The 23,993-nt window shown below is 28.9% G+C and overlaps 2 protein-coding genes across 6 annotated transcripts in view; one reads left to right on the forward strand and one right to left on the reverse strand.

Annotated features, from left to right (window-relative positions):
- Positions 1-23,993, forward strand: part of LOC129960003 (synapsin-like) — a 415,673-nt gene that overhangs the window by 192,592 nt on the left and 199,088 nt on the right. For all 3 annotated transcript variants that reach the window (XM_056072983.1, XM_056072982.1, XM_056072984.1), the window contains exons 6-8: positions 2,895-2,986; positions 7,218-7,371; positions 15,504-15,593. In XM_056072983.1, coding sequence (XP_055928958.1) covers positions 2,895-2,986; positions 7,218-7,371; positions 15,504-15,593 — 336 coding nt within the window. The remainder of the gene's footprint in view (positions 1-2,894; positions 2,987-7,217; positions 7,372-15,503; positions 15,594-23,993) is intronic.
- Positions 21,041-23,993, reverse strand: part of LOC129960006 (tissue inhibitor of metalloproteinase-like) — a 109,189-nt gene continuing 106,236 nt past the window's right edge. For all 3 annotated transcript variants that reach the window (XM_056072993.1, XM_056072992.1, XM_056072994.1), the window contains exon 7: positions 21,041-23,630. In XM_056072993.1, coding sequence (XP_055928968.1) covers positions 23,421-23,630 — 210 coding nt within the window. In that variant the 3' untranslated portion in view covers positions 21,041-23,420. The remainder of the gene's footprint in view (positions 23,631-23,993) is intronic.

Raw genomic sequence — 23,993 nt, forward strand, 5'->3', positions numbered from 1 at the left:
ATGTTTATTTTAATTTTTTGCACATCCTGCATCATTATCCATCCATTTAATTTTAATTTTTGAATCAATTGCACATTCTGCACGAGTATAACGGACATGGCATCATGGCATAGTGGAAAATAATGCACAGTTAGGTGTTAGTAATGTACAGCCATGTTTTCTCATATAACTGTGATATAATGTGAATAGAGTACTTTTCTATGCTATTGACGAGTTGTCTTCGTAGATGTTTATCTGATTTTTCTTAAATAAAAACATAAATATAGAAACTTTCAAAACTTTTTTAAGAATACTTTTCATGTTGCATATCATTAGAAATAATTATTTTTTCATCTCCTTTATATCCGTTTATTCTATGTAATAAAAATGATATGGCGAAATTTATAGAATAAACACATGAAACTCTCTACTTAAATTAACACTATTTCATGTTGTATTTAATGATATTCAAAGATACCGTTCTCCTTCTCATTCATTACCCTATACAGGAGGATTCGAAAAAGTTCTGACAAACTTGAAGATTAAGTCAAACATATTAAAATAAATTAATGAAACAGAAAGATAGAAAAGTCACGCACTCTCTCAAAATTGCGTTGCTTGTCTAGACGCGAGTTGAATAATTGGAAGCTTCACTGATCTAGTTAAAGAGGTAGCAAAATTATTATGAATTTACAAAGCATTACTCAGATTACAGACTTAATGCTAATTCATGATTCTACTATACCGAATAAAATTTCCCGACCTTTCTTTTTTCCATTGCAATTAGACCGAAAAATGACAAATAGAAGAAGAATTATAAAATTTTTAAAAATTTGGTCAATAGAACTGTGAACGAAGAAGTTTCTATCTTTGAAAGGTATTTTATCCTTTAATGACCCTTTAAAAGTTCTGAAAAACGAAACCACAAAACACTTGTATCTTGCTTTCAAAACATGTAATATGATTTTTCATTGATATATTTAATTAGTTTTTCTATATATTATTACTATATAGCTTATATATGGCATAGTTATTAAATAATAATATTTTTTAAAGATTATTAGTCAAATATTACATTCTTTTCTTCGATATATTTTATTAAAATGAGCCAAATGAATATTTAAACATTCGAAATGCCGTACAATTTTACGTTTTGTATTACCAACGCTCTTCTTGAATCCAAAATGATATAGCCTATCTTTTGTGTGTGTGTGTGTACATTTCGTTTTAAAAGAGAAAGCAAGTAATACATTTTAAAATCAAAGCTCTATTTAACATCAAGCAATGCATGACCTTACATTTAGTTTTTGAAGGAAAATAAAAACTGCAGTTTCAGTCACAAATAGAATAATTATAATAAGAAGGAAAAACATTTTCAAAATTGATATTCCAATTTAAAGATCCCTTATCAATTTTTAAAGTAAAAAAATTAGCTACTTTTGATATAATAATATAAAAACCCTGAGAAAATTCGTTATAAAAGAAAACGATTAATTAATTTATATTTCTAAAAGTATCGACAAAAATAATTTTGCACCAATAAATTTGGTGCTGATAAATTTTTGTTCAATATGAAAGTTTTAAATGTATTACTTTTGGTATAATATTTTTTTAAAAATTCCTTCAGAGCATTTCCAATTAAAACATTTTTTTCTTTTAATATTCGACAGATCATTTTTAAAAAATAGTTTGAAAAAACAACGTAGTCATTACTCAAACGATATGTTAAAAATAAATTTTAGGACTTTAAAAAACAAATGCCTCACTAATTAGCAGAGCATAAATTTTACAGGCTAATGCTTGAAGCAAGTAGCAACAAATTACTCCATAATAATAATGGCCTTTAATGATTTTCCTTCTTTTTTTTCACTTTAATAATTTCGCGTTCGCGCTCTAATTGAAAGCTGCTAAATGATTTCATTTCACCAGTAGCGAAAAGCTTTCAGAATCCCAAATTATTAATTTGTATTTTGAAAGCTTTCGCAGAAATGACAGAATTTTTCAATAAAAGTTTAGTCGCCGAAAAAGGAAGCGGCGGTTTTGAAATTGTTTCAAAAATGGCGTTATTAGTTAAATATCTAAGCCTAATTATGATTAAATATAAAGTTGCTATTTAATGCAAATGTACGATAAATTCTCCCATTTTTATTTTTCCGTATACGAAGAAGAAAGTATTGTAATAGTTAAAAAATTTCAAAGTAGAGAATTTGGTGGTTTGACTAGTTTTAAGCGTCTCTGAATTCGAAAAATTCGTTATTAGAACCATAATTGTTTGCACAGACATAATATAAAAGCAAAGTAGCTCAAAAATGCCGCATTTAATGTATAGTCATAAAAAAGTTTGATGTATAGTCATAACATAAAAATTGTATATTTCTGTCAATTTTGTAATAAATCCTTGTAACGGAAATCTATCCATACGTGCGTTTTTGCCGAGCAAATGAGAGGTAGATGAATGAAATTTACCATATAACTTTTATCGGAATTTTGACCAAGTCGTTATAAAAGTTTATTGTATGTTGGTTTGTATATTCATTGGTATGAAAATCCGATAACTCATAAATGCAACGAGCTAGATAAATGAATTTTGATATGTAATTTTCAAATCAAAATTGCAAATGTGTGTCAAATTTAGGACGGACTCGGTCAAAGGAATGTGGTCTTAAATACAAACAACGATATATAGTACTTAGTTCTTTTCTCAATCCTTTGACCATTCTTTCGTGTATACTACGAAATTAAATACATAATGTGCCACATATAAAAATGTTTTTTTATAAACTTTTTTTAATAAATTTATGACTAAAGTATTAAAGAATGCTGCCTATTTTTGTAATTTTAATTTGTATTTGTATCTTTTACAGGCGGAATTCAAGGATTTTTGTCCTTTTAATTTGTATTTGTATCTTTTACAGGCGGAATTCAAGGATATCAATTTATCAGTTAACGGTGATGCAGGCGCCGTCGTGAGCATGGTCGTTAACAGAAATGGAACAAAAGTTGTAAGGTGAGTAGTCTATTAGAATTTAATTTCTCAAATTTTGGGATGATCAAAAGATTCTTTCATGCTTCAAAAATTACTTATCTATCAAAACTGAAATGATTGATAAAGTGATTTTAACTACTGATAATTGTAGTGAACAATTTTTTAGTATTCGGTTGAATGCCTCGCTTTCATTTCAGTAAAAACGATTATTAAAGTATAAATCTTGGCCACAAATGATAATGTGAACTGTCTAGTTTCATTTTTTTTTTTCACATTCTTCGAACTACGAAAAGAAAAATTGATCAAGAAAGTCATTTTCATCTCCGATCGTTTATCCAAATTTTCTTACTAGTCTTACACATTATTTTTTATTCGTCACTAAATAATTTGTGTGCTTGTTACTTTTGGCACTTTACAAGCCAGCTGACAGATCTGTCAGCGTTTTAAGCCAAGTGAACGTCTCTTGTTTTTTCAGTAGCGCCATCTAGCGCCAAGAGTACGACTTAGCTACTTCATACGTCACATTCGCTTGCACAACCCCTTTTTATAGGGGGGCACATTCACACACTTCACAAATAGAAAGAGAAGAACAACCATGCCCGAGCCGGGACTCGAACCTGGAATGCTCAGATCACGGGGAAGACGCTCCACCCCTATGCCAGGACGCCGGCAAATAATTTGTTATTTTCTTGTTTTATTCGCTTTGTGAAGGTCCTGAAACTTCTTCCAATTCGCAGAAGAAACCAATTTTTAAAAAATTATATGATAGACTCTAAAAGTATTCATTTAATTTTTAAGATTGAATTAAAGCCTATTCGTTATTAATACGATTAAAGTCATTATTTAAAATTTTGAGTGTTTTTTTTATTAAAAAAGCTCCATGTACTAAAAGAAATTGATGAGCGCAAGTGTTTCAAAAGAAACTAAACCAATAAATAGTACTGAAGAGTACATAAATTTTGCATACATTTGAATATTCTATCAACTCACTCTTAAAAACTCTTGTAAAATTTAATTTATGCGTCTGCATATATATGCTGCCTAATGCTGTGCTCCATCATAGATATGCTACCGTAAAAGCAGTTCAAATACAAATGAAATAGCACAGAGCGTAATCGAATTTCCCTGTTTCAAAAATTTTACATATTATTAACAATAAACAACTAACTCAGAATTATAAAGAAGAAGAACTGAAGCATAAAAGACTTTCTTCCAGATTAAAAATTTGAAAATTTAGTCTCGGTAGATGATGTAAATATATTCCATTTTGTCAAATAAGAGATGCAACTGTTTTCCCTAGACATTCAAAAATTTCATAGAATAATCAAATTCTGGTTCTTCCGATATTTCCAATGCAGATCGAATTTATTTTATTATTGCATTACTGAAAACTTTGCAAACTTCAATTTTTAAAGAATAGGTAAAAATAAAAGAGAAAGTTAATTCATGGTAGTTAAAAGTTAAGCTTCCTAGTAGAAAAAAAAAAAAACTTTTTAAAATCCATTTATCTACCATTTTTACTTGAAAATATAAAAAAAAGTCTGTAAAGACTTTTTTGTCATAACGATCACCATTGTTCCGACTAGCATGCCTAACGCTATCGCTTTCTCAACACAGCTGTTCTAGCGCCATATAATATTCCTGAACATATTTTTACTTCTTTTTGCTATAAGTAGCATTTGCCTTTGGGAATCAGAAGTGGTAAACATACATGCTTGGCCAGATTTTCGCACGCAATGGTTTATAATTTTTTTCTAGAAGAATAATCAATTGTATGTAAACAGTTATTAAGTCAAAGTTAAATGAAAATTCAGCATTATTTCAATCGTTGCATTCATCAGTATTTTGATGATCAATAACATTATTGTAAAACTGGGGGAAAAAAAGGAAAGTAATTCATTTTTCGCTAGACTGAATTACTAGCGAAAAATGAATTACTTTCCTGTTGAAATCTATGTATCAACGATTTTATTTGGGAAATACAAAAAATAACGGTAAAAATCTTATAACCCATGAAAATCATTATTGTTTAGGACTAGTATCACTAACGCCATCTTTCGGATATCTAAACTGGTTAATCGCACACTTAACTGCTTATGCTTGTACATGCTGCTGCTTGTGCTGTACATATTTTTACTTCTTTAGCTGTAAGTAGCATTTGCTAGGGGATTGGTGGTAGTATGTATGAATGATTGGTGGAATTTTTGTACGTAATAGGTCAAAATTTCTTTTTTCAGGAATAATCAATCTTAAGTAAACGGCAATTATGTAAAAAAGATGAATGAATATTCACTCTAAACGTTCATCAGTGTTTCGATGTTACAAAACTAGGGGAGGGGAGCACTTTGGAATGGGGAAAAAAATCAGCGGAAGTTTTCTGTCCTCGATTTTTTTTTTTTTTTTTTGTATTTATTTATTTGTATTCTGGTACAGCGTGGCTCATTTTGCGTTGATTGCATCGAGTATAGTTTAGTTTAATTTAGATATATTAATGCCCATTTGGACGCTATTGTGGGACGGACATTATATTTTGAACCGCGGTCAGATAATGAGGTCGAGACCAGCTGGCAGTTCCCGAACCTTAACCCGGGACTCAGGCTACTGGGCTTCATCATCGCCATATGAACGATTGAAAATAAAAAGTTAAAAGAGGTAAACTATGTAAGAGCCAAAAAAAAAAATCTCAAAAATCGTTTACACTATGCAGTGATTTTCAAGCGCTATTTTTTACTTTCTCGTATATGAAACATACAAAGAAAAATTACTCTAAACGACAAAAAAAAAAAAAAAAAATTCGAATTCCAGATTTTGATGAATATCCAAGTTTCAAACCTTCCTAAATTCGATATATATATATATATATATATTCATCATGTCTGTCATTCTCTCTGTGAACGCGATAATTCAAAAATCTTTCAGCTAGACGGATGAAATTAGGTATATGGACTTATAACTGAATTTGTAAATTTCTGTCTAGTTTAGAAGAAATCAAAGGAAGCCTGTCTGTCTAGCTGTTTGCTTACAAGTGAACTCTATAACTCTAAAGCGCATAAAGCTAAACAGACAAATTTTGGTGTACAGATATCTATAGATTCAATTTTGGTGTACATCTAAACTACAGATTCTTATCAAATTTGGAACCAAATCTATCAAAGGGTTGACCATTAATCGGTTTGTTCTTTCGCGTACATGTAAACGCAATAACTCATGAGCAGAATGACCTAAATCAATGAAATTCTTTATGTTATCTTGTGACTACAACTGTGCTTCCATGTCATATATTGGTTCCATTCAATCGGCTAAAAGAAAAAAAAATGCATATACAATAATATGAAATACATACAAAATATATATAAAATACATACATATAAAATACATTATAAAAAGGTTAGATTCACACCAAAAAGTCTAAATTTCGTAACTATTGCTCACTAATACCATCCAAGGCATTTGCGATCTTAATTAAAAACCCTAATTTTATGCTGGCGCAGGGGAATAAGAGGTTAATTGGAGTGTATGCGAGAAATTTTAAGGGAGACTACTCCTGCTGGTTTCGTCTAAAATACCATTTGAGCTGTAAAATATTGCTGTGATTATAAATGAGCGAATAAGCTTTTCAAGACCCAGAAATTAAGAAATAAAGTGGGAAAAGAAAGCATTAATTATTAATAATTTAAAACACGAATTTTAATTTAACAATTCAAATCAATGTGGCTTTTTTTATTATTTTTGTCTAAAACTACTTCACTTTTAAATCTATATTCCAATATTTTACCAATTTCTTTCATTTTTAATTCGCTATTTAGATGCATCGTTTCCAAGCAGTCCGATTACTTATAGACGAGACGAATCATTATTTATATGTAAAGTTATAAAAGTAACATTTAATTCAATGCTATGAAAAATAAAAACTCACGGGCTTTGCAAAATTGCTGGATGTAATAGAAAAAATATTAACTTCCAACATGAATGAGTCACTAAGTATGCAATTGATGCGTTGGTTTTGAAATTAGAAGCATTGTTGGTGAATTCGAAACCACAATGCTGGTATGCGAGTCCAATTGGGGTAAGAAAACATAGATCAAGAAGTTTTGTACTAATTAATACATTAAACCTTAATAAATAAGTTATAATTAAAATTTCAAAACATAAAAGAACTTTTGATCTACCCACTAAGTAATCCAAAATTGCAATTATGTTAGCAATTGACTTATTCCTGGCTTATAATATAATGCTTATGATATTATTTCAGATCTTTTCGGCCAGACTTTTTGCTGATTCGCCAGCACGTGCGAGATGCGGGGCATGAAGATTACCGTAATCTTTTGCTAGGCTTTAAATACGGAGGCGTGCCTAGTGTTAATTCCCTGCACAGCTTGTATAACTTCCAGGATAAGCCGTGGGTGGTAAGTAAAACATTTTTTTCATATGTTATAGTCACTTAAAAAAAGTATTGGGAGTTTAAAATACAAATGAAGTTTTAAAAAAGTATATCGTGTTTTGATAAATGCAAATCATGATAACTCATATTAATGCAATTATGATTACAATTTAAGGTGAAAGAAATCGTCCGAAAATCTGCTCAAAAAAGTATTGGGACACTATCAATTAAATTAAGAAAAAAATGAAATTTACAATCAATGTCTTGTTGGACAACCCTTGCATTTTATAAACTTTGTTATATAATTTTATAAACTTTGGTATGGATTTGATCAGTTTTACGCCAAATCATCTGCTGATTTAGGCCCGGTCTTATATCAGATGTTTTCTTAACACCTACTTGCTAGAAATATTGTGTTAATGGTTAGAAATATTGTAGTAGTTAGCTTGTTAGAAATATTATATTAATGGTTAGAAATATTGTAGTAGTTAGCCTGTTAGAAATATTGTGCTAATAGTTAGAAATATTGTAATAGTTAGCTTGTTAGAAATATTGTAGTAGAGAAGAGAAAATATACTTAAATAATAATTGCGAATAAGAAGCGATTCACACAGTGAACAAGTGTTAAAGAAATATAAACTAAACATAGCCATATTCCACTCGCATTAAATTCCAACTAAAACTGAACTAAATGAAACAGAAATTCATATTAAGAATATAATTAAGTCTTAACAGTAAAAAATAAAAATTATCCCGAACTGTTATTGGAAGTCTGAAAACTCAACTGATGAGCCAGGACCGTTTTGAGAATTTTAACTGATTTGTCTCAAGGAAATTACTATCTTTCAAATCGAAAATAGATTTATAAAAGATGAAACTAAAAACAAGGAAAGTATTATTAGCATTGACAAACCAGAAAAGAAATGAAGTAATACTGGAATCTATCGTTTGAATTTCACCCTTTAACTGTGGCGCCCGAGTGTGATTTGAGCATCGTATAGCAACATATTTTCAGTTATAGACTAATATTAAATTATGGCCAGATACTAAAATATGATATATAAATAACGCGGAATCCGCAAATATTTCAAATGTTCTATGGATTCTTAGTTGACCACATGTTTCTAAATCAGATGACATCTAATTAAATAGCAAAGAAAGCTTCCCTGTAAAGGGGGAAAGGAAAAGAGGAAAACGAGAAAGCGGGATGCATAAGGAAAGGAAATGAATATGGGCTTAAAAGGATAACGAAATAACTCGTATTTTCACACTTAATTGTGTTCTGAAAGAGGAAAGTCTTTGAAAAGTAAAGTCGCATTCCAAGAATGATTCATACTCTTGTAGATAGACTGAAAATGGAGAGCAAATAAATAATAGGATTTTCTAGATTTCTGGTAATATTTTTTTAACTGATTCGGATAATAATAATAAATAAAAATGATTATAAGAACCCAACTGTTAGAAGAGTAAAACTTTAATGATCTATAGATGCATTTCTTAAAGATATGGTTTATCTCTCAGCAGATTAAACTTTGTTATAACGTTCCATAAACAGAAAATGCTCTAATTTGCATATTTCCATCAGAAAAAATCATTCTCTTCAACAGACTTTCCGCTGTGGACTGGCAAATTCGTGCTAGTCACTAACTTACTTCTCATCCTCGTACTTAGGGCGAAAGGATGAAGCAAAATATATGCATTTGAAATTATCTTCTAAGTTGATTTGACTAAATTTCAAACTTTTACCGGTCCTCTAGAAGGAAAATTTCTTTATTCTAAACTTAATTAGTGCCCATTCACTATTTTAAATGAGCAAACCTGGATAGAGGATCACTTCTCCTCCTGAATAATGGAAGATTTGGGAACTGAGGTTCAAATTAATACACTATTTCACTGATCATGCTTAAAGAAGCAATAGAAAGTTTATCCTGATTTGCATATTTCTACTGAAATTCTTCAAGAACCATTTTTTTAAATGATAATATGATACAAATTTTATTGGATTATATTGTATTTTTTCTTCATTGGCAACAATTCAGACAAGCCTAAGCAACTGAACTTATTCTTCTGAGTTTTTATGTTGAATATTTTAATTTGCTTTCTCTTAGAATAATTTTAATTTAAAAAAATTCTAACTAGCACATATGTGTCAGAGGTTAAAATAGATGAATATGCATAATTTTTTTTAATTTTTTATTTTGTAACCATAGATTCGAACAAAAATCTATAACTGGTACGATTTTCATAATATTTTCAGGCTTATAGGCGTAGTACAGAATAGAAAGGAAGCAGTTGAGGAACTATGTTTAATAAAACTAAGTACACTATATTTACAATACGTTATTCTAATCCCATACATAGCTGTAATTATGTATTTAAACATAAAAGGTCGTAGCTAAAGATACAATCAAATAAAGTAAGCATGCAGGTTTCATTTATAAAATATGTTATTTCAAGCATTTTTGGCATAATATAAAGCAAAATTATACAATTCAGTACATAATCGAGTAGAATTTAAGAGCTTATTAATTCAAAACTTATGACATTTATTGAACTTATCATTCAATCAAAATAAAACAAGACAAAATTAATTCAAATTGAACCGAAATGGAGCCAATTTTATGAGCCAAAGAAATTAAACAGAGAAACTGATAACGAAATCGATATGAAAGAAAAGTAGAAATTTTTCGTCTGTCTTCCTTCGAATTTTATCATCATCTTTAATCTTAATATAGATACCACGACTTTATTCTTATCAGTTAAAGTAAGATTTTTTCTCATTCTTCCATGATAATTTTTTTCAAATTTTCCTAATTCTGATGATTTTTTGGTGAACTTAGATATTAAGATATAACAGATGCTCAATAGATTTAGATCTGGCGACTTAGGAGTCGTAAGTCTCAGGTACCTGATATAATAACCATTTTTTTTCAATTTTTCATGTGCGTTTCAGATTATTATCATAATAAAAGATCCAACTTCTTGAGAATTCCATTTTCCAATTTCTAGGGACCATATTTTCTTAGAAGATAGTTATGGAGCCCATTTTGTGCGATCTAGACTCGATTATAACTAAATTCCCGAGCTACACCCTAACACTTTTTGCTTCATTCATTGTTATATCTCCTTACTTTTGCCTGTTTCTTTGCACTTTTGTTTTCTTCTTCTTTGCACCATTTTTTTTTTTTTAATTCTTACTATATATTTTTATTTAGTTGAATTTCGTTTGAACAAAAAAAAAATTGTTAGGTTAAAAATTAAGTTAATACTTTTACTAATAGAACTGAATTTAACTCATTCACTTGAGTATCAATACATGCACAATTCCAACTTAGTATGAAAGATTGTGGAACATTGTATAGAAAGGAAAAAAAAAAAAAAAAACTGAATAAAATGAGAAAAGCAATTTAGATTTGGTCAGACAACCGCATGAGGTGGGAAAAGAAAAGATTATGAAGAAAAACGTTTAATGAATTCTAGATGAGCTACAGGTGATAAAAATATAAATTCAAATTAGAAGAGCAGTTTAAATGGTTTCAGAGAAAATCACCAACCAGAAACGAGCTAATCTTTGTAACTGATCACAGTACCCTTAGTGACCTTGGAAATGAAATATAAAACGACGGTAAATAACGAAAAACTTAATTATCAAAAGTATCAAGCCGTCGAATCCGTATAGAATATTCTCTATAGATGGTGACAACTTAATCAGAACCCCTGAAATGCATACCACATAGACTCGCCATAACAACTTTGTCCCGAAACGAGAGAAGAAATTCACTATTTTAAGGCAGATGCTAAATAATTAATAAAACTATCGTTTTAGATATAAATTTATACAATAATATGATATTTTGAAGAAAACACATAAAATATTAATTTTTAATTATATCTTGACAATAATTAGTGAATTCTCATTTTTCACAATTTCAATTTTTTTATTAAACTATTCGTGTATGTAGACGACCATTTTATTTCAAATTAGTGATGTCCTACACTTTTAAAGTAGAATTTTTTTTCACTCTCTACCATTTGTTTTCGAAAAAAAAAAAATCAGTAACTTCCAAGATTAATCTTTAGGAGTGCTGTGATCGGTTATAGATGATAGTAACGCTGCCATTTTATTATAGGCCCAACTTACCTTCACAATTCTAATTTTTTTGTTTTTTTAAAGCATTAACTTAACTATATACTAATACACATTGCAATATGCAGAGAACCTGGTTACATATTGTACAACGGAACTTGGGCAAATAAGACGCTGACAGGATACTCAAAAATTTCGATTTATATAAAAATTCGAATTTATAATAACTGGATTCTAAAATTATTACAGCAAATGTTTAAAGAAAAAATTTTAGTAAAAAATTTGTTTTTATAAAGCAATAGTTTAATGAATTCTACAGAATTAAAAAAAATAATTAAAAAAATAAAAAGCGATCATAACAAAACAGTGAGAATAAATACAATTAGTAAAATTTAATATTTTTTGAATAATAATTTCAATAAACAAATGAGTAATTTTTATTGAATAAACAGAATATAGTAATTTAAATACAACTCTTATACGCAAACAAAAATTCATAATAAACTTTAGAATTCGCATTAAAGATGCTCAAAGTATTCTTTTTAAAGTTAGTGGTCTCTATTAAATTCACTGCAAAATAGTAGTCTTTATGTGAACTAGAGCCCTTAAAAGTCATTCCCTTACAAAGACTAATTATACGTGGTACGGACGTATATTCCTAAAGAAGGCAATTTAAAAATTGTCTTCAATAAAAATACGTATGTAAGCAATATTTTATAATTTTTATTTTTTACACCAAATTAATTGAAATAAATTCAAATTATAGAAATAAATTCAAATTATTACAACTCCAAATAAAATGTAAATATGTCTTAGTACAAAGATTTTTTGAAAATAATTAAAACTGTTTTCTAAGAATTAGTTATATTAATATAATTAATTCTGAGAATAAATATTTAAGAATGCGAAAATATATTATACATATCCTTCTTACTTAGTTTGGACATCCAAAAAATTTTTACAGCAATTTATCACTATTTGCTAATTGAAAAAAAAAAAAAAAAAAAATTGTAAGAAAAAAAGAAAAAAGTTAAAGAAGCAACAATTCACAAAATTATTAAAAAAAAAAAAGAAGCAAAAGGGAGATTTTCTTGATAAGTTAATCTTATTATTATTATTTTTTTTATTTCAAAACATTATTAAAGAAAAGTTTATATTCTGAGAGGATTCTTAATCTGTACGATCAGAAATCAGTCGTTCAACTTTCAAAAAGGAGTTTGCACATTTATTCCTATAGAAAAATATTTAGGAATTAAAAGTAATCGAACTTCTAGATTGAATTACCACATTCATAAATAACAGTTCACATTTAAACATAACTTTTCGTATACGTTTGCAAAATTGCTTTGTTTTATTCTCATCATCATTCGTTCTATTAAAGAAATATGTGTGATGTGGAATCATATGAATTTAAAAAAATATAATCATCTACTTGAAAACATATGAATAAAAATTTTAATATTTTTATTTAATTTTATATAATTTTTTCGTAGCTTGCATGTTTTGAAATTTACGATATGTTTTCAAACTTGTTGCAACTAATTCTTTAAAGAGCCATTTATTTAAGAATATGTGCTCCTGCTTTAAAGTTTAGTACCTTCTTATTGCGATAGATGGCGCCATGTATTTGGAACTCGTTCTGTAGCGAAATGCTATCTTAAACGAAATAGACGTTAAAAATGGATATAAATTACATTTTGTAACAGTTTCCTATCGAAAATATTTTTAATTTAATTTTTTATCTTCATAATGTTTCTTTATCTGCAAATAATCCTCCAGATACTCCTCAGGAAGTGTGAAATAATTGGCCTTTATTCAAGCCATTACTTCGATCAAAACAAATAAATATTTTAACAGTTATACTACAAAATTCAAAGTTAATTCAAGTCAGTGGAAAATATATATTTTTAGGTGATAAATATATTTTAATCAATAAAAATTTGCTCATTCTAGCATTCTTATTTTTAAATTATATACAAACAGTTTCATGGGTAAAAAATTGGAAATAGATTTCAAAATTTGAATATTTTTTAAATTAATAAATGCAATAAATGCTTCTTAGTTTTACATTTTCACTACATAAACGTATTTCTACTTCTAAGAATTTCAAAATTTATTAATTCTTTTTTGGTTCAATGAATAGCAAAGTTGCGTTATTTAAAAAGCAAAAACCGTTTCTTATAAACTACAGTAGATGGCAGCACAAGCTGCATAGTCAAGGTGGGTTTTTCTTGATACATTTATTGCATTCATTTTTATTTCTCATAGTTTCTCTGAAGTTCGAAAGTTATTTAATCAGAGGAATTTCTTATTATCATACATACATAGGAAGTCACAATGGAAATCGGAAAACACGTCAGATGAAATTAACACCACGCTAATTTTTCATTTTAATCCAAATAAAATATCCTAAATTTCTTATCGTTATATTGAAATTGTTTGTTGATTATAATCATGCATAAGGCAGATATTAAATGGGGTGAGCTGCGAATCAATATCAAAGAACTTTTCTGAAGGAACATTTTTAATTGCGATAATAAGATATTTAATGATTATTTAATACGATAATTTAGTGTCAATTTCAATTCTGAATTCAATGGCTAAACTACATGACGATAATAGTGTCACAATCAATTATAATAGCAAGAACCTAACAAATTTAGGCGGGACGCAAACGAATAAAATAACACTACACCACATTTTATGGAAACTCATATTTATTTCGAAAGCACAGTATGAAAAATAATAAGCAGAAGGGTTAAATGGTTTCTTACAAACGGAACCACTTTTTTGCTACCATTTCTCTTTCCGAGGTTCCTTACCCACAATTATCAATTTTAAAACTGATCCATGATGAATTTCAACTATTCTGGATCAGACAAGAGATGTATTTCTTTTCATAAGGACAATTAATTGCTTGCACATTTAAGTACTTCCACACACGAAAATTATTTCATATTTGAATTTTCTATTATTTATAAATTAAACAGACAAATATTTGTTAAATTAGGCATCGCGACTTCATTAAATTTATCTTAAAATTTTAAAACCATTGTATCTTGATTAGCCCCATTTCTATGGGGTTAAGTAATGCTTCTGTATAGAAAAATTCGGATAAAACAAAGAAATCCTTATTATTATTATTTTTTTGCTCAAATTTTTAAATTTTTAGAACTTGCTACTAGTGAGGGAAATGTTATACGATCTGTAATAACGATTATGGATAAATAGGAATTTAAAAAATGAAGCTAATAAATTTTTATCAAAAACTTTGTGACATACCTTTACGATTGTACCCTTGCTCAGAGCGCCATCCATTCAACGGTACCTGTTCTAAATTTTATATCTTGATATACGAAAAATCAGCAACGTTTTCTTCACTAAATGTTTAGCGCTTTTTACTTTACTTTAATCATATGGAAATCAACAAAAGCATGAAAATACAAAAATACTGGTTCAAAGGCTTGAATTAGTGTGGAATAGAAAGAAATACCTAGTTAACTAGTGTCCCCGTTAATATGTGGGTTTATTACATGGGTATCTTCGTAGAGGTCCTAATTTTCCAGGGGGCATAAAGCCCTTTAATCTGATGCGTGACTTCTTCTTAGTATTTACAACTAAAACTTGTTTGTTTCTGTTGGTCAGTGAAATTTCCTGCTACTCCAATGTCTACATTTGGATCCATAGCTAATTTTATTTTACTTAATATTGTCGTAAATGAAGTCTAATAAATCTTTTAAAATCGAGCACATCAGTGTTATAATTTAGACTACTTTGATTTTCTTAATTGATTTTGATTATCTAACAGTGCTCAAAGAGTGGGCTAAACCTAATTGCGAGTCCTTCTAGAATGGTAAATTATCAAATTTGAATTTCATCGACTAGAAAATGCCTTTATTTTTTTCCTCTGTACTATTGTTGCTAGCAGTCATATGACTTTTCTCTTCTTTAAAGCTGTATTCTCTTCGTAGGGAATTCGCTGTAGTCATGCATACAATGACTTTTCTTTTTTAAATGAAATGCATGATTAAAGACTAGAAACGAAACTATATTTCCTCACTTTCTTACAGTTCTCACAACTTCTTCACATGCAGAGACGATTAGGCAAAGAAAACTTCCCCCTCATCGAGCAGTCGTACTTTCCGAATCATAAGGAAATGGTAAGTTTCTATTAAAATTCCTCAAATTCTTTTTAATACTTTCAGCTATTACTTATCCAGCTTAAAAAGATGGGTCTTGGCAAAGTGCCAGGCAGACGGGATGGCTCTGGTAGGGAAAAAAAGAATGGGCTCATAAAGTGAAAGAAATTTCACATTCGAAAAAAGGAAAGCAATACTTGATCATTACTATCAGTTATCCACAACTTTCTCAAATGAAACAACTATTACTCATATGATTAGGTGTTTTTCTTCTTGCTGTAAAAGTTGTCTATAAAAGTGGATAAAGCTAGAGAGAAGAGTTAAATCAATATTTTAGATATAGATATATCACTATTTAAATATTCATGCAGCGCTTTTAAATGAAAGAAAACTTCTTATGAATGAAAAAAAAATCTGAATTATATACTTTTAATTACATTTATTCGATATAATTTCTTTGCTTTATTTGACTGTCAGTTTTAAAAAACATCTCCATTATCAAAGCTCTTTTTTTTTCTTCCATTCCAGATAAAATTACTTCCATCGATTTCTGCTTTCTGTGGTTTTATTAACTAAAATTAGAAATATTCATCCGATGAGTGTTCTTGGTTAAATAAAATTATAAAATAGCATAACCTTAAAACAGAGGATTGTTATTAAAAATTTAAAAAAAAAGGGGGAGGGGCTTTTCTTTTCTTAAAAGTTCGAGACATAAATCGAAAAATTCTTTGTATTAGCGTTTTTTGATATTGATTGATATTTTTGATGATACGACAGAGTAGCTTTTTTAATAACCGTCAAACATTAAAAAATAAATTCAGAATGATGAAATTCATCTGCTGGACATACTTTATTGTAAACTCAGCACATCATTATGCTTTTTTTTAGAGAGAATTGAACACTCTCCAAATACCAAACTTAAAAATGATCGCACTACATTTTCCGTAACTTATATCTTCGATTTTTTTCAAATATGAAAGCCACGCAAAATTCCCTTTCATTCATTCAAATTTATTACATTTTCCATCTTTTTTTTTCTATACATTTATATACTTCAAATTGAAACAAAAAGAAACAGAGGCATGAAAACTTTTAACTGCCTATATTGCCAATAGATAAAAAAAATCAGTTCATGTAGCTCTTTTAAAAAGCGTCTTTGAATATATAAAATTAACTATACATTAAAACGTATCATAGAACTGAAAGACTCTTTGTGGATACATACTTTAAGTATAAGACTCTTTCAGGATATTCTGTATTCAAACAATGCTGAAAGACTATTTAGGGATACATATTTTAGGATAAGACTCTTTATGAATGTTTTGTACAAAAACAGTACACTTTTTTAATTCGTAAAATTGATGATGTGTGAGGATTAAAGGCAAAATTTTATGAAATCCTACTTATCTCGAAACTACTGTCAACATAAAAGGCTCTTAACCAAATTGAGACATTTAATTACTAAATTGTGTTTGTGGTTAAGTATTAATTATTATAAATTGTATTCTGTTCATTTCTAATTCAGTACCATTAACTGAAACTAGTGAAATGGGCAGGTTTATAAAATAGAATACTAAATACTATAGGAATATCTATGTACAATAAAAGGAATAGAAAGTGAAACTGGTTTTTTTTTTTAAACTCTAGTTACTGCCTGGAAACAGATGCTAAAGATAATTTTTTAAAATAGGATTTTAATTAACATATTAACATTATTCATACGTGATTAAAAATGTAAAAATAAGCTAAAAATGATTTTTAACTGCTAAGACAAGAATAATTATAGGGTGCCAGGACGGCCGAAGTGTTAGGGGCACACAGTCTTCGGGGTTTCCAACTCAAAGTATTACAATTATATGAGCACATAGACACCACTAAGGTCCCTATGATCATACCCTCTACGATTTAACAATGAGCCCCACCCTAAATATTTCCCGAACTTCATACTGTCTAGCTACGCCACTGGATGTGATTCATTGTGGAGACAGAGAAATAAAAGAGAAACACAAAGATTAACAAAGGCAAAATATTCAAAAATAAGAAATGTAACAAAGAAAGAGAACATGAAATATCACTTAAAAATAAATGTATAGTAGTGGTATTTGGGTAATTAAACTTTTTTTAATACCACTTTGTTGTCGAAGTTTTTCCCTGCCCCTTGAATTTCTTATTAACACTCTGAGCCTGCCGGTTATGTAAATTTGTAAGAAAGCACGTTGTATTTATGCTGTATTCAGATTCAGAGAGTTAACATAATATTAAAATATCGTTCTGTATTTAGTATTTATTTTGAATAATTAAAAGTTAAGGATCGTTAAACATTGTTTTAATATCACATAGTAAATGCCATTATACTTTGTATCCTGAATGATCATAAGTGAATGAATTTTCAAGGTCATTAATCCGCTGTTAGATTTTACTACTGCACAATGCATTTAGTTAAAAAAAGCAACAAAAAAGTCTGCCTTTTTAAAAATTTAAATATGTTAGATGCCAGTTGTAAGATTATTGTATTCAAACTACTGTATATGATTTAGTTATTAAAGCTGTTGTTATTAAAATTTTAAAAAAGGCTTTTAATATAAATATTATCACTTTAATTTATTAAAATTACTTAATGTTTATTATTATTTATCTATTATTCATTATAAAAGTGTTAAATATATATATATATATATATATATATATATATATATATATATATATATATATATATATATATATATATATAAATTTACCATTATTTTTAGTTTTAAAACTTTCTCTTGTTATACTTAATTTTAGACCCAATTTTTTTAGTTCGAGTTTTTGAATAAGTTGTTACGTTTCATTACGGTCACATGAATTAAGAAAAGTTAAGTAACCTTAAAGGTATTTTGTTATTTGAGATTTAAAAAAAAAATGTTGCGTTCGACTGACACCATCCTCCAAACAACAAGTAAATAAACAAATGACTTTTTCTAGCGAATGCTTTTAGCTCATTTCTTCAATTCATGGCAAGGAAAAAAAATCTGTCCAAAGGATACTACCCCAAAGGAAATAAATAAAAACAGGTTTTTGTGATATGAAAGCCCTGCCTTCCAAATCCGAATCAAATATATTATAGAGGGAACAATGGCACAAAAGCAGCGGGGAAGCAATTTCGTGTTGGGATCATTTCTTATGAATAACAGTAGAAAATTGTTGAAGAGATTTCAGTCATTTCTGCCCCTCCAACATGACGATTCGGTGTTATGCTCTGGCCTTTCCCTTCTTACATAGAAAAGCGTTTTGTTTACGACAAGCCTTGACAATTTTCGTCAGCTTGCAGAACAACTTTCACCGTATTTTCAGTTTTCAAATCAAATTCTAGCGAGTGATATACAATGGGGCATTTCAACCTAGGGTTAATGTTATTTATGCTGGCATGTTCGTCAAAATGTTCTGCAAAGAAAGCTCGGAATATCCAAATAAAGGACATTAAAAAAAATAGTGGTCATATTACACATATATCCAGAAACCTAAAGAAGAAAATTTCAGGATTATATCAAAATTGTATGAGCATCTTTTTTGGTCTACGGTCACAAAATTTTATAAGCAAAAACATAATTCTTAGATAATGTACCATAACTACATATACTTGGTGGCACTCGAGTAATTTAAATCTTTTTTTGCAGCATTCCGATGATGAGCGAATTAAATAATAAAAAATAAAAAAATGGAAAGTGGGGAATAAGTGTCATCTTTAAAGCAGTTATTTCCCCTTTCACCCTCTCCCATTAGCATATTTATCCAAGCCATATGTTTGAAAACTGAATACTGTTACTTAAAACTGCAATATAAAAAAAATTCACCATAAACAATCGCTAAATACAAAATTCAGTGTTTTAATTTACCATTTCATGAAACTTACGTTTATGTTTAGTTTAACAGACAAAGATAATTTATTCGAACCATTTCCTTACAATGTTGTATTCTAATTAACTGATCATATATGTTAGGATTTTTTTTCTTTTAAAAATTGTGTAACATTTTCTATGATATGACAGCTTTTAAGTCAACCTTGAATTGAATTATTAATTTGTAACGAATTTTTTTTCCCGACTCTAATCCTGCAATAAATGACTTCCTTAAATGTTTAAACATTATATACTTGGGAAATTTAACATGAGTTTCTAAGCGCAGAGCTTTTGTATTTAGCTCTCTCCTAATGTAAAAAAATTAACGCTCATTCAATGTATTTTAAGCATTTTTGATACTTCACAACTTAATATGTAATGTAAAATGTAATGGTTTTTTTCCATTCTTTTTCTGTACCAATATGCGTTTTCTCTAGAGGGTTCTTTATTGTTTGTAAGCGGCCAATGTCATCTAGTGTAGTTTGTTCCTTAGTGCTTGGTGGAGTTGCTCATCAACTACCCCATCAAGCTTCCCACATGGCTTCTGGCTAGGTCGGGGTATTGCACAGTTTTCTAAGCACAGGTTATGATGGTCGTTAATTCAAATTTTAAAATACTTAACTATTTAAATGCAATATCTTGTTGCAATCTGAAGCAAGTGATATTTGTAATTATTAAGGACTGTTATGCCGTTCACTCGAACAATGCAAAAGAAAATATTTAAATATTGAACGCACCTTATATTTCAAAATTATTTTTTATGCCTTGATTAAATATCTAAAGCATATTACCAAACCAACATTTTATCGCTTTAATTTGTCTGTGTACAGTATAACTGAAAGAACTTCTTACTAGAACAAGTGTCATGCCTAGAGTACATTGCTCGTTGAAATTGGCCCGATTCTTGAAAGCACACCCCAATGAACAAAGGAAAAGAAAAACCCCAAATATAATTCTTACCAAATAATCTCTATGTTATTCGACATCCACTCAAAATAAATCAAGCGCTCGAAACTGGCCATCACTATCGTTACGTGCAAATAATTAGAGCTTTGTTAACCATCGAATCGAACCACAGGATAACCATCGAACAGAGGTTATAAGATTCATTATTTCCATTTAATGCGCAATTTTTAAATGTACTGTAGAGAAAAGAATATATAGTTTTAAATATACTGTATAGAAAATTTTAAAAATACTATAGAAATTGATAACGTGGATAGTAACAAAGACAGTAAGATGGCATATCATTAAGCCCATTAAATAATTCTGAATATAATTTAATATATATATATTTCAGTATAATTTAATATATATGATCAGAATTTAGATCTAAATAATTAGCAGTCACTATTCCGGGTTGGTGACACACAATATTTTAAACGAAATTATTTAATTTCGAAGAGCTCCACCGATAACCCTATTACGTGTAGACGCATGTATTACGTTATTCATCTAGAATGCAGTCACTCATAGCTTTCGACATGCTGTCAACTTGAACTGACATTGACCATAGATGGTTATATATATGAAAATGTGTTTAAATTAATTCATAACACGGGAAAAGAAAGAAATGAATAAAAATACAAATTAAGTATCAAAAACGTTTATTTACAAAAAGAAAGAAAATAACATACATATGGAAACTGTACGTACAAATCATAACTAATGAGGTCAGTAAAGCGTAAAAGATGAGCCACAGAGGCAGACTAAAATCGGCCATTGTAAGCTCTCTTCCGTTTTATCGACATATCACAGTAAAACTACAAATAAATGTGTTCAACCAAATCTACATAAAAAAAACTCACATTTTTCTTCCTTATTCTTTTCAGATACAGTTCCAACGCTTTACATGAAATGAATAAAAACTTAGAACATGCCTGCAAAAACATAGAAAGAAATCATTTGAACTTAAACAAGAAGTATGCTTTTGTCAAGCGTACCTTAACAAGATTTTACTCGCATGTTCTAGGCTTTACAAAAAAGTATAAGACGCGTAAGTGTATCCTACATTCGCCTCAATGATAAAATAATGTAAAAAATTAAATTAAAATGAAGAATATGTGTTTAATCTACGATTACTGTAGAGAAAAGCTGGAATCTAATGACTTGAATAATGATGAATGATAATGAATTTCAGCCTCAGATAATGAAGCATTTATGGCACTGAATTTCATTGAATTAGCAAACGCAAAAAAACTATATCCATCTGCTTAAGCTCATTCAGGCCTCAAAAATAGGATGAAACATTCCAATTAATGCATTGGAACTAATATATTTAGTATAATTCTTAGTAAAAATTTAAAGGTACAATTTTTTTTTTATCTCAATAAGTTAAATTAACAGATTTAGGATTGGATAATTATAAAAAATTAAATTCATTGAAATCAATTTTAATTGGTTTTTAACATACTTGAATTTCAGGTAATTTGGATTATAAGCATTTAATAATTTAAAAAAGTGTCTGGTTCTCAGAGTTTCAATAAACCTTAATTTCTTAAACATGCAAAATGAGCTATGCAAACTGTTTCTAAATCTAAGGCTTTTACTTTTTCTTAAGAAATAAATAAATCATTATTTTTTTTAAATTAAAAATGCAATAAATTCGACGAAATGCATATAAGGAAAAAATTTAGAGACATAGTATTTATTCGCGTTACGTGTCCCTTTTTTACATGTAAATTTCACACCCAAAATTATGATGTTCATAATATAAATACCATGTTTCAGCCGATACTCAAAAGTACAAAAAAGGAAGATACTGTACAGAAAGGAAAAATCCTTAAAACAAATATACATTGTTTCATACCACACACACATATATAATAGAAATCGTACATATTTTTCTAGGATTCTAATAATCCACAAATAATTTTAAAATCATTTTTCGGGTTTTAATTTTTAATTTTCTTTGTTCCGGTTAAAAAAATTATTGCGTTTCCCGAACGCATAGAATCACAACATATTCACAAAAAAACTCATTTTCGCTACTTAAAAAAATCTCAGATTAAAGTATCATACAGTTGAGAATGAAATAAAATTTTACATACGATCCAATTTCATGAATCTTCAAAATATTGAATGAAATACATAAAAAAATGCATGCATAACAAAATGAAAATGTGTCCATTTTTTCATTTAAAAAAATGGCAACTAACCAGTGATTAAAATGACAATTTCTAAAAGCACACAACCCTACATATATTTAATATTGTGAAATGAACAGTTGGTTTAAAACATATATTGGAGAATATAGCAACTATGCGTTTTTACAAATTAAATGAGTTCATCACTCATCACGTCATTTAAGTCTTCTTTAAAAAAATGAAATCACGTGCAAGCTAATGCACAAAAGCAACAATGCAAATTTATAATCATAGTTGGCCCTAGCATATCCATATACTAAGCAGAAAGAAACTTTTAAAGGGTGGATTTCATCCTATATAAAAAACTGAACACTAATCTTACAAATACATCTCATTTCTTCCAGAATTTAATACTGAATATTTCTTCCACATTCAATACACAATATGACCACAGGTAAAACTAAATTAAAATCCGAACATGAACACTAAAGAATGACAAATAAATACAAGTTTAAGCATATTAGGAACACCGACAAAAAATAATGAAATTTACATTCCCCAAGTTCGATTGAAACAGGATCTGATTTTTCATATATAATGTAATACCCATAGTATCGTAATATAAACAATGAAGTTAAGTTCCTGCTTAAAGGTTTTGTAGATGTTCCTCTGCCAAATAATATACATATTAGATTTCACACCAAAATTTAGATATAAACACCTCTGATAACTAAAGCTGTAACATATACATGGTTACATCGTACACAGATATCAGATCTAATACATGTATATATATATATATACGTTTGTCTTGCCCCGTATATACACAGTTTTATGCGATCCAATAGATCCTTGATCTTTTATTCAGGAAACTTAAATCTTGTTTAGGGCTCCATCTCTCTTTCGTATTTCCGTTCTTTCATACACCGTCTGTACTGCGCTGTGCTCACCCAGGAACATTCTTCTGTGCCATTCGTAGTATGCGCCATGGGAACGCATAGAGAATACAATCCTTGACAGTCTGTCTTGCCACGGAATGTTTCCCAAGCGCAATAAGGCTCACGATGATTCTTTACGAAGCTTGGCATACGAACCTAAAACGAGAAAATTACAAGATCAAAATTAAGATTCAAGGCAGTATATACGTTCATTAACATAAAATGGCCAGTTTAGAACTGAGGAAATCTATTAAATATTAGTTATTATTAAATAAAATCTTTTAAATGAATTAATAAATTATATGGATTTTAATCCTCTACCACGTGACTGCTACTTTCAAAAATATGCATTTTTTTCTTGTCATAAAATATCAAGGACAGTAATAGATTATTGAGAGGTTGATGCATTTTGACATTGCTGAAGAATGAAGTGTTCAAGAGCAACACCTGGGACTAGAACGTTGTAATTACTAAGTATAAAAATGATGATTTTATGTTAATTTTACTGGCTATGGTATC

The sequence above is a fragment of the Argiope bruennichi genome, chromosome X2, assembly GCF_947563725.1.
Source record: "Argiope bruennichi chromosome X2, qqArgBrue1.1, whole genome shotgun sequence".
In the NCBI taxonomy this organism is placed as follows: domain Eukaryota; kingdom Metazoa; phylum Arthropoda; class Arachnida; order Araneae; family Araneidae; genus Argiope; species Argiope bruennichi.